General features: G+C 35.5%; 2 protein-coding genes across 3 annotated transcripts in view; one reads left to right on the top strand and one right to left on the bottom strand.

The window, feature by feature from the left end:
* blo (bloated) overlaps nt 1–16,246 on the bottom strand; it is a 107,307-nt gene that overhangs the window by 78,834 nt on the left and 12,227 nt on the right. The window lies entirely within an intron of this gene.
* The window catches only part of LOC143909201 (uncharacterized), a 171,080-nt gene continuing 159,861 nt past the window's right edge, over nt 5,028–16,246 (top strand). Inside the window, exons 1-2 of the mRNA XM_077427104.1 lie at nt 5,028–5,129; nt 5,268–6,220. Coding sequence (XP_077283230.1) covers nt 5,028–5,129; nt 5,268–5,879 — 714 coding nt within the window. The 3' untranslated portion in view covers nt 5,880–6,220. The remainder of the gene's footprint in view (nt 5,130–5,267; nt 6,221–16,246) is intronic.

The raw sequence follows: 16,246 nt of genomic DNA, 5'->3' as shown, positions 1-16,246 counted from the left end.
CGGCATAACGAGAAAAGACAGGAAGCGGAATACATGGGTGAGAAGTATGACAAGAGTAGTGGATAGAGTAAAGAGATTGAAATGGCAATGTAATGACGAAATAAGTGCTAGAATGTTACCCGAGAGAATGCAAAAAGGTAAAAGAAAGCCCGAAGCGTAGATGAGTAGACGAATTTAGGAAAATGCGCGGCGTGAGACGGATGAGGGTTACGCAAAACAGAGACAAGTAATGGGTGAGCCACGTGGCTAGAAGAATGGACAAAATAAGTGCTGGAATGGTACCTGAGAGAATGCAAAAGGGTAAAAGGAAGATGGACAGACGAAATTATGGGGTGAAATGTATGGGGTGAGTTGAAGGGTGCAAAACAGAGACGAGTGGAAGCGTGTTGGAGAGGCCTTCGTCCAGCAGTGGATGGTGAATGGCTGTAAATGTTGTTGATGATGATGACGATATTGATTAGTGCTTGAAAAGTAATTCAAACTTAAAATATATAAGAAATTCTGAATTCAGTGGCTGTAGATGATGATGATGATGTTTAACTATTTTTATATGTATGCTTTGTGACTACTTATATTATTATTTGAACTTTTTCCTGCTATTGTTTTTTATGTATTGTGCATATGTACGTATAAATATGTATATTATTTCTGTATAATTAATTTTTTTTCTCCACTGTTACATATATATGGAGGTATTTTCGACCATTGTGGCGCATTAGGAGTTTCTGTAATTCCACATTGGTCCAAGCTTACACTAGTAAAAGATAATTGCGAAATATTTTATAATTAGCAAAACCTGGGACTCAAGACTAATATTCCCGAGACGAAATAAAAATATCCCGGTATTTTGACCCGGGTCAGAAACACAATATGTATGCATCAGATGTTTCAGATTTTGAATACGATTTGCACGACGAGTCTCTCATTATTGCGGAACTCCAGTAGTCTAAATGCAAAATGATAGATTGCGATACGCATCAAGGATGAAATAATAGACTGGTTGCATTTTGGCATCTGGTAGGCGAATATTTCGAGAGTCGTGAGGGAACGGTCAAGCGTCAGCTCGTTCAAAGGCAAAATGTGTTCGCCAGAAGGTCAAATGCGCAAGTGAAATGAACGATACGTCGAATTCAAAGTGGTTCTTAGAGATCTATCGGCGATAAGTACAGTTAGATCGAGAAAAGCTGACCAGGACAGGTTGTACCAGCTCGATGGGTCGATGTTGAAGCGCAAAAGCGTGCTCGAGCGAAGATGAATTACAGGGTGTAAGTTACACACCGTATCAAGATCAAATATCAAAAAATTACGCGATAGTTTCGAAGATCAAAACCCCTACCTTAGCTAGAAGAAGGTATACAAAATAACCAGCAGCGTGAACTAGTGGTTAGCATATTATATATGCTTTCGAACGGAGTGGTCACGGTTCGATTCCCACTAGTGGCTGTTGGCCAGACCTTGGTTTGTGACTCCAGGTCAGAGTTTGCCAATTTTTTTCTGATTTGCATTGATACGGTTCCTGTAAATTGGCATCTCCATTCCAATCTATCTTGTAAATCTCAAGTTATTCAGCGTCTTGAGGTTCGCCAATTTATATAATAAAATTTCTCCATAGATGTCACTGTGGATGATGTTTGTATGAATTCGCATTGTATAAAAATTAATTAATTGTATTATTGTATGATATCTAAAGACGACTGTACATGTTCGATTGAAATAAATAGAATAAAATTTTATTTTATTTATTTTTATTTTATTCAATCAATCAAAGTACACTCGTCATTACAGATAGCTCCAATGCGACGAGTGTACTATACACATCAAGAAATTATATATATTTTAATACATAATCATTACATAATTCGAAACCATACATGAAATATACAGCCAAACTTTTTTTTTATTTTACATACATACATACGGCCGCAAGGATCATTGAATTAATTTTAACAATTAATTAAGTACAGACTTAATCCATTGAGAAATCTATGGATTTTAGATTTTGTGCACAATTATTACAATTTATACACAAAATAAATACAGATGATTATTGAGACATCTATAGATTTAGATTTTATAAATATTTTTTACAAATTATACACACAATAAATACAGAAGATTTGTGATAACAGGAAAGGATTTTTTTTTTGGCAATTTGAGGAACCGTTTCAACAATGATCAGATAAAATTGGCAAACTCTGATAAGAAACGATCGATTTGGAGTCGCAAATACCTCCAAATTTAACCAGCAGTATAGCGGATCGAACCCACCGATCACATGGTGATAAACATACACGATACCATTAAGCTAAACTGCTGGCTTATTTTGCTATTGATTTGGTTTTGTATTGATCTCTGAGTAGAGGGTAATACAATCAAGATGGCGTCTATTGAAACTGCAAATTATAAAAGTTGCCATGTTGCTCTGAATGGTATAGCGGATCGAACCCACTGATCACATGGTGCTAAACATATACGCTACCATTAAGCCAAACTGCTGGCTAATAAATAAATAAAAATAAATATAATTTTACTCTAACTTAAAACGTAGACGGATTTTTAAAGGTTTTTTTCGCCCTTTAAGAGGGCTGTACATCCGAAACCTTAATTTTGTTACCGTTCCTTTCTTCGATATATATATATTGAGTGCATGTATATATTGAGTGAATGCGACAATATATATCAATATATATATATTGGGTGAATGCGACAGTTGCGCTTCGACCAGATAAAACGTATTTTAAATTGACAAAATCGAGGTTTCGTATTCTCCTATTTTCTCCTCCAAAACTGGACCAATTTTTAAAAAAATTTCATCATTGGTATGAGAAAGATACTTTCTGTGCATCTATCGGCGTATTTTTTTTAAAATCGACCGTTAAATAAGCACGCTGGACTCGTTTCGTGGGTGTAAAAAAGAGGCAATTTTATAGATGTTTGGCGGCTCCTAGCTCCTTTAAAAAATAATTAATCAAAAAAAATAAAACGATAGATGCACCCCAATGGTGGATATCCATAGCATATTAAAAAATAATTTGTCTAGTGCCATAATTGAGGAAGGGAGAAGTATAGTACGTTTGTATGGACAAGGCGCTGCTGTCCAGCCCTCTTAATCTACCCGAGCAATTCAGGGCACTGTCAACAATTGTCAATACACTTATAGATAAATAAAAATGAACCAAATAGATTCATTTCAATATCATATTCGATAAATTATTCCAAGGTCATGAAGCAAAGTCACCGTGTGCTGCGCAAATTCATTGTTATGATCTTTCAATTCTTAAAAAAACACACCTTTTTTCAAAGCATACGTGCACCGAGCGACGCCACGTACTTGCATAGAGCGTAATCATCGCAAATTATACACACATCCTTAAGCGTCCCAGCCGCAGCAAGAGTAATTTGCGACTAATTGGAAAATAACAACACAAAGCATTGCATTCAATTACATCACATGTTATTCGCAGTCGTAGTACATGCAAAATACACGTGTAAATGAGTTGAGTAAATATGCATGTACACATTATGGTGTTTAATGTTCGAATAAACCTAGATAGAGATCATTTTCCAATGCGGACACGTGAATCACATTACAAAGTCACATGAATACAATTTTGCACGGTGAAGGCTCGACTTGGTACTTGTAAGACAGGATTCGGAGCAATATCGAATGCAAAATCAGTGCCTTTGCAGTTATTATCGAATCAAACATTCTCGAAACGGCATATACATATGTATGTATGTATATATTTTTTTCAAAATGCGGAAATTCGGTATTGCCTTATACTACGTATGTTATCTACTCTTTTCATATAACAGCCATGTAAATTAAGTATCACAGAAATATAAATTTAGTAATATAGAAACTTATCGTTATGATTTTCCCATACACATTCGATTCCCATTTACTATACATATGTACATATGTATAATATAGTGTAACCTGTACAATAATGTATACTGAGACTAGACTGTAGAAACTATAAAAGATATACTTAAACCACTGCTTCGTTAGATATACATAGATAAGATTAAATCTCAATAATTAAAAAATCATTCTAATTTTAGACTAACTGAATTGTCAGGCATTGATCGAGTGAAAATTAGAAAAAAAAGTAAAAAAAGAAAATCCAAGTTATAAGTAAAATCAACGAGCATCAAGAGCAAATATTGGCGTTCGATGGATGTTTTTTGCACAAAAAATTGTTCACTATTGCACAATTTCTTACAAAAACAATTGCTTTTTTGCCTTCTTGCTTTGAACATTAATGGAGCTGTCTATTGTAATTTGAAAATCATCCTTCCAATGCCGATCTGTGATCATAAGATAGTATACCAATTTGTTTTTGTTCTAAACTGACAAAAAAACTTTCATCTTCATACATTTGTATAAATAGAATATATCCGAATTTGCCCAGCGTTGCTCGGGTAGGTGAAAGTTTAAAAAATAAGTAAATAAAAAGCTTGAAAAACAGAACCTCTTGCAGGTAAAAGCATTGTAGTCTACGGTCTAAGATAGAATTTCATAAGGGTTCAGACTGACGGTTTTTTTTTTAGATAATTTTGCACATGTATGTATAAAACGCTAGCACGCCTGATATATGTATACCAGGCTAAAATTCACCACCTGGAGTGTTTTCGGTGACATATTTTCCTTGTATTGACATTGATCGCTAACGGTGATTTCCATATTTGAAGAAATGTAGTGGAAATTTTTCAAAATAATAAGATCGTACGAATTAACAATGACATAAGACACGCCCATTCACATCTGGAGTCAACCTAGACATGCCATGCCGTATGATTCTGTGTATCTGCGCCTTAAGAGTATGTATTTCAAATTTGATGGTCCTTAATGTAAAAACTGTTACATAGCAGACAAACATTTATAAAAAAAAATCAAAATAAAAAATAAAACAGCCCGAATTTAAGGCACGAACGAATAAAGCTGTTCAAATTCTCATGCCATAATAAATCGACCGAACGTGCAGAAAAGGACTCGATCCGAGTCGGACAGAGTGCACGTGTACATGCTAAATACTGGACTAATATTAAATCGATATCAATCATTGTCATCTCTCTATCATAAAAGCAGTCATAAAATATCATCCAAAATTAGGGAGAAACGTAACGTATGTACATATGTAGATGATCGAAGTCATATTATTTTTCATTCACAAAACTATTTGAAATAAAAAAGTCAAACATAACGTCAAATGCTGTTCTTTATCGAGTCATACTATAAAAATTCAATACATTTTGTAAACTAGCCATTTATCAAAAAAGTCGCTGACGTTTCCTTTCGTCGACTTGGATTTGTTTTGAGATATGCAAGATTATTTTCCAATCCTTTGTCTTCTCGCTTGCTTTTCAATTCGCTTGTGAGAAGTAAGCTAGAGTATAATGCGATTGTGTGGAATCCACATGAAGCAAATTACTCTCTGATGATTGAGAAAGTGCAAAAAGCATTTCTTCGTTTCCTATATAGGAAAGAATATGGGTATTACCCATATCTCTACCCCACTCCTTTCCTTTTGGGCATGCTTGGGTATAATTCCCTTGAACTTCGGAGAAACTTCTCATTAATTCGTTTCGTTCTCCTGCTCTTACGTGGTAATACGTCATGCCCGTTGTTGCTGGAGCAGTTGGGGCTTTATGTCCCTATTCACTATGTGCGTGGTAGACATCATCATTTGCTGGCTGTACCTCCTGCCCGCACAGTCCTTTTTCGAATGGCTCCTATTCCAAGAGCTATCCGACTTCTTAATGAAATCGTTGCTGCCGAGACTGAATGTGATATTTTCCACCTTAGTGAGCGTAAATTGTCGGAAATTACTCTAACCCATTTATCTGGTAGTCTGCGCTCATCATTGTTTTCATGATTGATTGTGATTTATGAGTGAAATTTTGATTAACTCTCTTCCATTTGGGCCTTACAGGGATGTTTTGTATTTGTAGTTGTTTCTTACATATTTATTGAAACTGGCTGTAGGTGCAAGGCATTCCTTATGCTATATTTTATTTGATATTTTTACTTTATCTGTTATTATAAATGCTATTTTTTATGTATGTATGGATGTATTTATGTTTATGTTTAATTGTTATTTTGTTTTTTTTTTCTTTTTTGTGTTATATTTTTTGACCATTGTGGCGCTTTAGGAATTCCTGTTATGCCACAATGGTCTGTTTAAAATAAATAAATAAATAAATAATACATACATATGTACTCACGAAGCAAACATTCGTTCTAATAAATTTCTAAAAAAGCGCATACGTTATTACCCAGCTTCGCCCAGCACGAAAAAAATCCAACACGTCAATCATTCCTACCGAAGGACCACACACGTGAATATTTCACGGTTTTTGCGGCCTAATTTGATGTCCAATTACTCGCATTGTCGAATCGGGCGGGTCCGTCGTGCCGAATATTAAAAGAAAAAAAAAACGATACATACACATAGTACATATGTAAGAAACGTAAGAAGAGATTGATCACACAAAGAGGGCGATCACAATAGCCGCTCACTGGCAAGAATTCAAATTAGATGGCTACCCGTTAAGAGGCGTTCAATGTAAACCCCCCGCTGACGAACAATAATGTGTATCGTTTCGTTTATTATGTGCAGTTAGTTCCCAATTCGAACCAATTACACTGCACACATAAACTGATTATGAAATATATACATACATACATACATATGTTTATGTGGGTAGTGGACATTATATAGTATGCTAAATTAGAATTGTTGTTGTTATTGTGTTGGTTTTGTATTGATCTCTCTGTAGAGACGCTGCTGATACAATCAAGATGGCGTCTATTTGAAACCGGCAATTCAAAGTTGCCGTGTTGCTCTGAATAATATGAATTTGAAGTAACGTAATGGCCATTAGAAACCAGTACAACTTGAAGGCAACAAAATTTATTTTATTTTTACATAGATATATACCAGGAAGGCTTGACAGGAAGACCCCAATGCGCTTTCCTGGACAATTAATTACAAGCAATGCAGTATTTTATTATTACATAAATCACTGTATTTCCAGAAGCTGAATAACACGAAATAACAATCAATTAATTACATAATTAATCAATTGAGACATCTATGGATTTAGATTTTGTACATAATTTTTACAAATTATACACACAATAAATACAGAAGATTTGCCAATTTGAGGAACTGTTTCAACAATGATCAGATAAAATTGGCAAACTGTGATAGGAAACGATCGATTTGGAGTCACAAATACCCCCAAATCTAAGCGGATCGAACCCACTGATCACATGGTGCTAAACATACACACTAACATTAAGCCAAACTGCTGGCTTATGTTGCTATTGTTTTGGTTTTGTATTGATTTCTCAGTAGAGGGTGATACAATCAAGATGGCATCTATTGAAACTGCCGATTACAAAAGTTGCCACGTTGCTTTGAATATTATGCCTTTGAAGCTTAATGGCCATTAGAAAGAAGTATAGCATTTTGTACAACTTGAAGGCAACAAAAGCTTATGTTGCTATTGTGTTAGTTTCGGATTGACCTCTCAGTAGAGACTCTGATACAATCAAGATGGCCTCTATTTGAAACCGGCAACTCAAAGTTGCCGTATCGCTCTGAATTGTATGAATTTGAAGCTTAATGGCCGTTAGAAACAAATACCTACAACATTTTGTACAACTTGAAGGCAATAAAAGTTAGTGTTGCTGTTGTGTTGGTTTTGTATTTACCTCTCAGTAGAGGCTTATATTGAAACTAGCAACACAAAAGTTGCCGTGTTGCTCTGAATGGTATGAATTTGAAGCTTAATGGCCGTTAGAAACAAATACCTACAACATTTTGTACAACTTGAAGGCAATAAAAGTTAGTGTTGCTGTTGTTTTGGTTTTGTATTTACCTCTCAGTAGAGGCTTATATTGAAACTGGCAACACAAAAGTTGCCGTGTTGCTCTGAATGGTATGAATTTGAAGCTTAATGGCCGTTAGAAACAAATACCTACAACATTGTGTACAACTTTAAGGCTTTAAAAGTTTGTGTTGCTGTTATGGATTTATTATTATATCTTAAGAATCGCCAATGTTAGTAACGTCATGTGAAACTTTACCCGAATCACCCTATGGGCATTAAATTTTTTTTTAAAAGGTTTAAAAGCAACATAATCGGCGCAATCAATTATTTTATCTTCGCAACATGAGTTTTATACTTTTTATTGGATGAATAATTAAAGCAAATATAAAATACAAATATCATAAAAATACTGAAACAATATTATGCGTTTAGCGATTTGTTGCTTCGTGGGTAAAAGTTGATCTATATAGTTTTAACATTTATTATTGAGTGCATCAGATCGTACATACTTTTTCCAAAGACTATCTACTAGTACTAAAAATTTGATCTTAACAGACCCAATTCTGCATAAAGAATTCAGCACATTGAATTGTGGCAATCGCAACTTCAGGAATCTGAAGTGGGCAACAACATTAACAACAAAAAAGTTACCTACTATTGTTATTATTATATAATCTATAATTTTGTATAGTAAAAAAATATTTTTTCACTGTACAAAAAATATTTACATATGTAGGTACGTCTTAAACATATCACCATATATGTAGGTTGGTTCCTTTTTACAGAACGACATCAAAATGATCATTGATTAATACATTGATTATTCGCAATTTCTGCAAGTCGCAGACTATTTCCACTTTCTATTAGAAATTTTTCACTTGCAATTGCGTTTCAGGTTTATTTACATGCATATATGTAGCTACACTAACTAGCCTTATAAAAGCTCATTTAGACATGATGTAGTTATACATAAAAGAGCCAAGTCACACGGTAATATAAAATTTAGATGGGATCGTTCATAAAAAATGACGTAGACAACCCGTTCGATCGAACAATGCAATACGTATTTAAATCGTCGAATTATGTATGTTGGTGCGTTTTGGAAACTCGTTTTCTCAAAATGGTGAATAAGATAATGGAGAGAGAGAGAGACTGTTTTCATTTCTAAATTCGCATGGCCGTAGATCACGACTCGATTTATCCTAATCGTCGATCGGAAAAAAAACCACACGTAAGCGAAATGTGCAACGGAAAAAAAGCGTTATAAAACCGCTTTTGGGACTCATGATTCATGTTGGGAAAAATTATCGTACATTACGGCCAGTTTCCAAGTATCATTAGAGGTCAGACCATAAATCAACTTCAATTACTTTCTTATACTGTTTTAGACGAAAATTTGCATATAAACTAACATTTTTGACAGGGCTGATGTCATTGTAAGCCTGATTGCAATTTATTAATCGTGAAACATCATCATCGATACCTACATTTTGATTTCAAAGCCGACATTAAATACTAACACATGTTAGAGACGTTATACTACACGAGTATAATATAATATAAACCATGACGTTTCCATATAAAAAAAAATTTATTGTTAGCCAGCGTTGCTCGGCGTTACTTTTGCAGGTGAACGTTCAAATAAAACACAGAACCCTTTCGAAAATTTCGTAACAAAAAAACAAACAAATAAAAATTCATTTTTAAATATATAATGATGATGAGGTGTAGAAAATGACACATTCTAGTAAAATTATAAAGAATGCTGTAAATATTTGGTGATTCTGAATTGAAAACCGCAAATTTGCGAAACAGCAATTTAACAAAATTACTATGAAATTATCATTATTTTTATTATATAATATATCTAAATAGATTTGACTACATTTTTCTGCCATTTTCAAAACGATTTTCAGTAAGTTTTACTTCCGGTTGTTGGATTTCATTTTTTTTATTATTTAACATCACTACAAATATAATACATGCGCAAAATAGAGACGAGTTATGGGGGTCATTGAAATGGCAATTGGCGAGCCTCGTGGCTAGAAGAATGGACGAAAAAAAAAAGCTAGAATGCTACCTAAGAGAATGCAAAAGGTAAAAGGAAGAACCCAGGGAAGATGAGTAGACGAAAATAGGATAATGTGTGGGGTGAGCTGGATGAGAGCTACGCAAAACAGAGACGAGTGGAAGCGTGTTGTCGAAGAGGCTTTCATCTAGCAGTGGATGATGAATGGCTGTAGATAATGATGATATATATAATATCGCTATTTCGTCTGTGTGTCGGTATATCTGTCTGAGATAACGCTCGCCGAACTATAATAGTCGTTTCGATTCGCCATACATATCATACATATGTACGTCACAGCTAAACCACTGCCAAAACGTAAAAATATACGAATACAATAACAAAAGAAAAAAACTTCTATATATACTATTTCCTACCAATTTTTCCGTTTGGCATATAATTTACCGCCATCTATTGAAGATTTATTTAACTAATTAATATTTATTTAACTAATCACTGTTTTATATTGTTTACATTTTTATTTTTATTACATTTTATACCAGGAAGGCCTTACAGGTAAACCCCAATGCGCCTTCCTGACCAATTACAAGCGATACAGCATTTTTATTAGACAAGTCACTGAATTACGAGACATTGAAAACTCGCAAATTAATTGTACATAAATTTTATTGTACATTAATCATACTCAAATAGTGGTGACATAGTACGTAGGAAGCTTTTTAGCCAATTTAATCGGGAACCGTTTCAACAATGAAATCAAAAAAATTGGCAAACTCTGATAGGAAACGAACGACCTGGAGCCACAAATATCCAGGTCTGACCAACAGCACTACATATATACTCAGAAATATTCTTTTCAATCGAGGGCAGTTCATGGGATCGAACCCGGCGCCTCTCGGTGTTAGGCAGAAGCTTAACGACCGAGCTATGCTGCTGGATAACATATAGGTAGGTAGGTAGTTTTTACCATTTTTTTTTCATATTAAACCGTTAAATATAAATATTAAGTATGTATAAAGAGATGTACATAGCTATTATACTAGAAACAAGAACAATTTAGAGTTAGAAAAAAGAAGACAGCTGGTGGTGTTTTTCACAGGGGTGTGCTCGTGTACAATACCCTCCCTGAGTGCGTCCGGTTTTCTAAGACCGTGCATGCATTCTTGCGAGGTGTGGGGAGACACCTCTGTGAAGGACAGTGCATATAAATTAAGTAAATTAAAAGGGCTGTACACCCGAAACCTTAATTTTGTTACCGTTCCTTTCTTCGATATATATATTGAGTGTATGTATATATTGAGTGAATGCGACAATATATATATATATATATATATATATATATATATATATATATATATATATATATATATATATATATATATATATATATCAATATATATATTGAGTGAATGCGACAGTTGCGCTTCGACCAGATAAACGTATTTTAAATTGACAAAATCGAGGTTTCGTATTCTCCTATTTTCTCCTCCAAAACTGGACCAATTTTTCAAAAAATTTCATCATCAATATGAGAAAGATACTTTCTGTGCATCTATCGGCGTATTTTTTTTAAAATCGACCGTTAAATAAGCACGCTGGACTCGTTTCGTGGGTGTAAAAAAGAGGCGATTTTATAGATGTTTGGCGGCTCTTAGCTCCTATAAAAAATAATTAATCAAAAAAATAAAACGATAGATGCACCCCAATGGTGGATATCCATAGCATATTAAAAAATAATTTCTCTAGTGCCATAATTGAGGAAGGGAGAAGTATAGTACGTTTGTATGGACAAGGCGCTGCTGTCCAGCCCGCTTAAGAATGTATTTTTTAAATTAGCTAGATAGCTAAAATTATATAAATAAATAAAAATATATATTTGAAAAAAATTCGACCGAGTGTTCGGACACATTTATTTTAATATTTTTTTATTTAATAACTTAATATGCCAACACCCCATGCGATGATATGTCATCGGGTACAACACTAGTACATACATATATAATGCTGAAACTTATACAATGGATACGAAATTTCAGCTCGACACGCCAAACACTTTCAGAGAACACCACGTAAAGGCAAATCTCAAATCTCAAAAGGTACCCTGCACTTCCGGTCGAGATAAAATCGGCAAAACACAGCCACAAAACTAGACCAACCGAGCGTCCGATGCCAAACCGACCGCGACCGCAACACAAGCACCGGTCCTTCGAACGGGTCAAGTGCACCTCCAAGTATACCAAGCAGATGTATAATACGAGTGCATACATACATACATATAATGCAGACATATTCCACCATCTCGCAGTGGAGTGGGTCGACGTCCCGCTACAACGCACACATCGCGTCGTCAATGAAAACCACCACCACCACCACCACCACCACCGATGACGATGATGATTCAGCAGCCGGCTGAAAGGACCGACGGCTGACGTCAGCCTCCTCCCGATGGCGGCTCGGTCCGAGTCCATTTTCGCGCACATCGCTCGCCCACGAGCCGAGCTTTTGCCCACTCGCCAGGCAAACTACAAATATCTATGTATGTAAGTGTATACCGAGCTGCCCACGCCCAGAGCACATTCCGAATGCACCGGACAAGGAAAACGTACAGTGCGTTCGCGATTAGAATGAACTGTCAATATCGCGACCTGCCATGCCGGGTCGAATCCGAGAATGACGATTCCGAGAAGTCCGCTAATTCTATACACATATGTACATATGTACGTATTGCACCTTATTAGCCTTCACACATTGTGTCCAATCAACGATTCGACGAGTCCGCAAGTTTCATCATGTATTTGAATGAAATATGCACATGTATGTATGTATAATATGTATGTAGGTGTCTTTCCAATTAATTATGTATTTCCTGGAATATCAATCTATGAATATGGTTCGGTGATTATCGCCAAAAAGTCACTAAAATCTCTATAACGGAATATCTGGCAGCCAAAAAGTCCATCGTACTAACGAGTGCGATTTTCATGGGAAAAATTGTCTTTTAGGCGATCGGAATGTGACTAATAACTAGAGGCCGGAATCTGAAGGGGTCGGAAATGTGCCGCCTATTGTTCAATTGTTGTAAATCCTTTGTAAAAAAGGTTCGGCAAACCTTTAACAATGCATTTACAATCTTCGAACAATAAACAGCCCCTTCAGATTCCGGCCTCTACTAATAACACTGAGCAACAAAAAAAAATTACCAGAGCGGAGACTAACCAATCTTTACCAAAGTTTGACCCACTGCATTCGAATATGATAATGATTTTTGTTGGTTGGGTCTCCTTTACGAGATGTGAGATTATTACAATGCCACTTATTCCCGTTTCCGTTCCCGTTTTTGGGCGATTTTGTTTTACAGTAAGCTTCCCGGACATGCATACAAAAAATCCTGAAAGTTCCATCGTAATTGGTTGAGTGGTTTAGAAGCCTATACGAGACAGACAGACAAATAGACATTCATTTTTATATATATGTACATATTGTACATACATAGATGACACAATTCGAGTCATAGAGGTTAACATCAGGAATACATAAAATATAAAGATCCTGCATTCACTATACGTATTTGGAGAAATAAAATAAAATATTCGTCCCGGCTACTCGCTATCCATCACAGTGCGGCAAGTGCTAAGCATCCACAACCCTTGCTGTCAATTTGCATCACCCCTTTACTCCACTCGCCGCGCTTTTAAAAATACTCGAAGCAAATCAACCAATTCTCAGTGTAACAGTAAAAAATCAATTAAATAAATAAAAAAAAACCAAAAACCCACGGCTAGGAGTCGATTAAAAAATTCACAGAAACCACCTCAACACCTTCACACACACATCATCTGATCCGATCGATTTATAACTCACCGCGGTAAACACACGAATACGAAATGAGCCTGGACGCCTAATTGGGATGGTTGAAACGGTGTCAACGATGCGTCAAAGCCTCACGAAGGTCGCAAGAGACAAACAAAGAACAGAACACAGAATACGCTCTAATGACCGTGTGTATATGTATGTATGTATATTCATGAGGCGACACGCGCACTTCTTCCAGGACCCAAATCGAACTCGACACACGTCAGCAGCAGTCATCTCCGAATCGAAATCAGATGAAAATCTCTAGCCAAATGTATTATGCACACACATGTTCGTGTGCAGCCAACGGTATAGCCTAATATGGGTTATGAGTGTCGTGTTACGTCAAACGCGCGTCGTGTCCGGCTCGTGTTCGACGGTAGCATTACTATTGTGCAAAACACGGATGATCGCATTTAATATACTACATACATAATTTGATACGCGATGAACCAAAAGAAAAAAAACCAAACGCCCGTTTAATCGATTGGAAAAAAATTCAGAGCGAAAAGGTCGAGCATGATGTCAATTTCTAAGAATTGTTTTTCGGTAGTGCACGTCGTGGATATTCTTTGAAAATTTTTATACCAAGTTTTGGAGGATGTGTGTGTGTGTGAAACATTTATGGACAATGCTGTTTTAGTGCCACTTTTGTGTTATTGTTTTTATTTTTAGTTGTTGCTAGTGCAGTAATGCGGTTGAATGACGTCATAGCGACATTTGTATATGCATATGTATGGTTGGTTGTTTATTGTCAATCTACAAATATACATTAGTGCATATTATGTGATTAAAATATTGTTTTATCTATTTATTTTAAGTTTAAGTTTGGACCATTTTGGCATTACATTACATATATATACATATACATATACATGATATGATATGTATATATATATATTAACGAATTATATATAATGTAATGTAATTTAATAAAAGAAAAGCCATAAAAGTGTTGTGAAATATTGTATTCCATATTCGACAATGTATGTATGTGAGTGGTACTAAAGTATACGACAAACGAGCCTTGTATTAAAAATCTCAATATAAAAGGTATAAAAAGCAAGAAGAGGTTAGTAAAAAATATATCTTGTTTGTTTTTATTGAAATGCTTCAATGGAATTTTTCCAAGAAATATTTTTAAAATTTAATATCCTCTAAAAATATTCCGATAAAGCAGAAATTATCAATTTATGGTTCGTAAAGCGGGAGATTGAAAGGTTGATAAAATAAAATACAACAATTTCACACGAAAGTTTGAACAGCAATGTATTCACGTATTGTTGTTGTTTTCAGATTATTTGCACATTTAAAAAGACTCCTAGCACACGGCCAATCTATGCTACGGCAATCCAAACCAAAACTCACCCCCTAGAGTGTTTTCGGTGATACTTTATCCTTATATTGACATACATAGATTCGAGAGTGATCGATAGCGGCGATTCCCATATTTTGAAGAAATGTATGAGAAATAATAAGACCTTACGAATTAACACTGACATGAGGAGACGCCCATCACAGCTGGAGTCTACCCAGGTGTCGTGCCGTACGATTAAGTACGTCTGCGCCTTTGCACATTGCGGATAAGCGAGCACTTAGTCTTCCTCACGCAGAATGCGATTCGATCGTCGTAAACAAAGCGATTAAATATCGAAAATACATAAGACTTAGGGTATACATATGTATGGCCAGCGAGCCGAGAGATGCGTTTCTTGAAACGATCGCGAAACCGCAACAGCACGGCAAAAGCATCTTCTTAGTTTTTCCGAGTCACGTGCGTGCTCAGAAGAAGGTCGACCTTCTGAAAAAAAGAAGACACGATGAGTCTTCTCTTGTGAAGTTCAAGCCAACGCGTATAATGACTGACCCACCGTTAATTGGCCAAGTGTTGATTTCACTAACTACAGTAATGATAGTACAAATCCAAATTCAATCAGCCATTATGTACAAACATATGTATGTCCATTCATTGAGCAGAAATTATCCCAAAATTAGCGAACAAATGTTCAATTAACAAGCCAGTTTCATTATACAATTGATTTTTCCATTCCAGTGGAGATGGGAAGAAAAGGCAACCGATCTTTCAACACACTTTTCCGGTATGATTTGATTGACATTAATATCTGTGATATATGTACATAATAGCCGCGTCTGCAGAGTTTGCCTAATTTTCACGACTTATTCAAGGTCCGTTTATAAACGTTCAGGAAGAACAAGCGATACGTCAGATTTAACGGTTCGCTATTTAGTTTACTTTTAAAAAATATTCACGAAGTTGCTAAGCCAAATACTAATTATAAATGCGGATTGGTTCCATGGCATCTAAAATTGACATTTGAATTATTTTTATGAAAATATTCATACTTGCGTATTTATTGCATAGTTTTAAGGTAACAATTGCCAAGTTCTTCACTGGGACGTGTTTTTTTTTAATACTTTTAAACATGCGAAAAAACTCAGCACCCCTAGCCCATATACAACGAGCACAGTCCCAAAATCACCCCCTGGATTGTTTTCGGTGAT

The sequence above is a fragment of the Arctopsyche grandis genome, chromosome 3 (assembly GCF_051622035.1).
Source record: "Arctopsyche grandis isolate Sample6627 chromosome 3, ASM5162203v2, whole genome shotgun sequence".
Taxonomy (NCBI): domain Eukaryota; kingdom Metazoa; phylum Arthropoda; class Insecta; order Trichoptera; family Hydropsychidae; genus Arctopsyche; species Arctopsyche grandis.
This window is presented reverse-complemented; position numbering and strand designations above follow the sequence as displayed.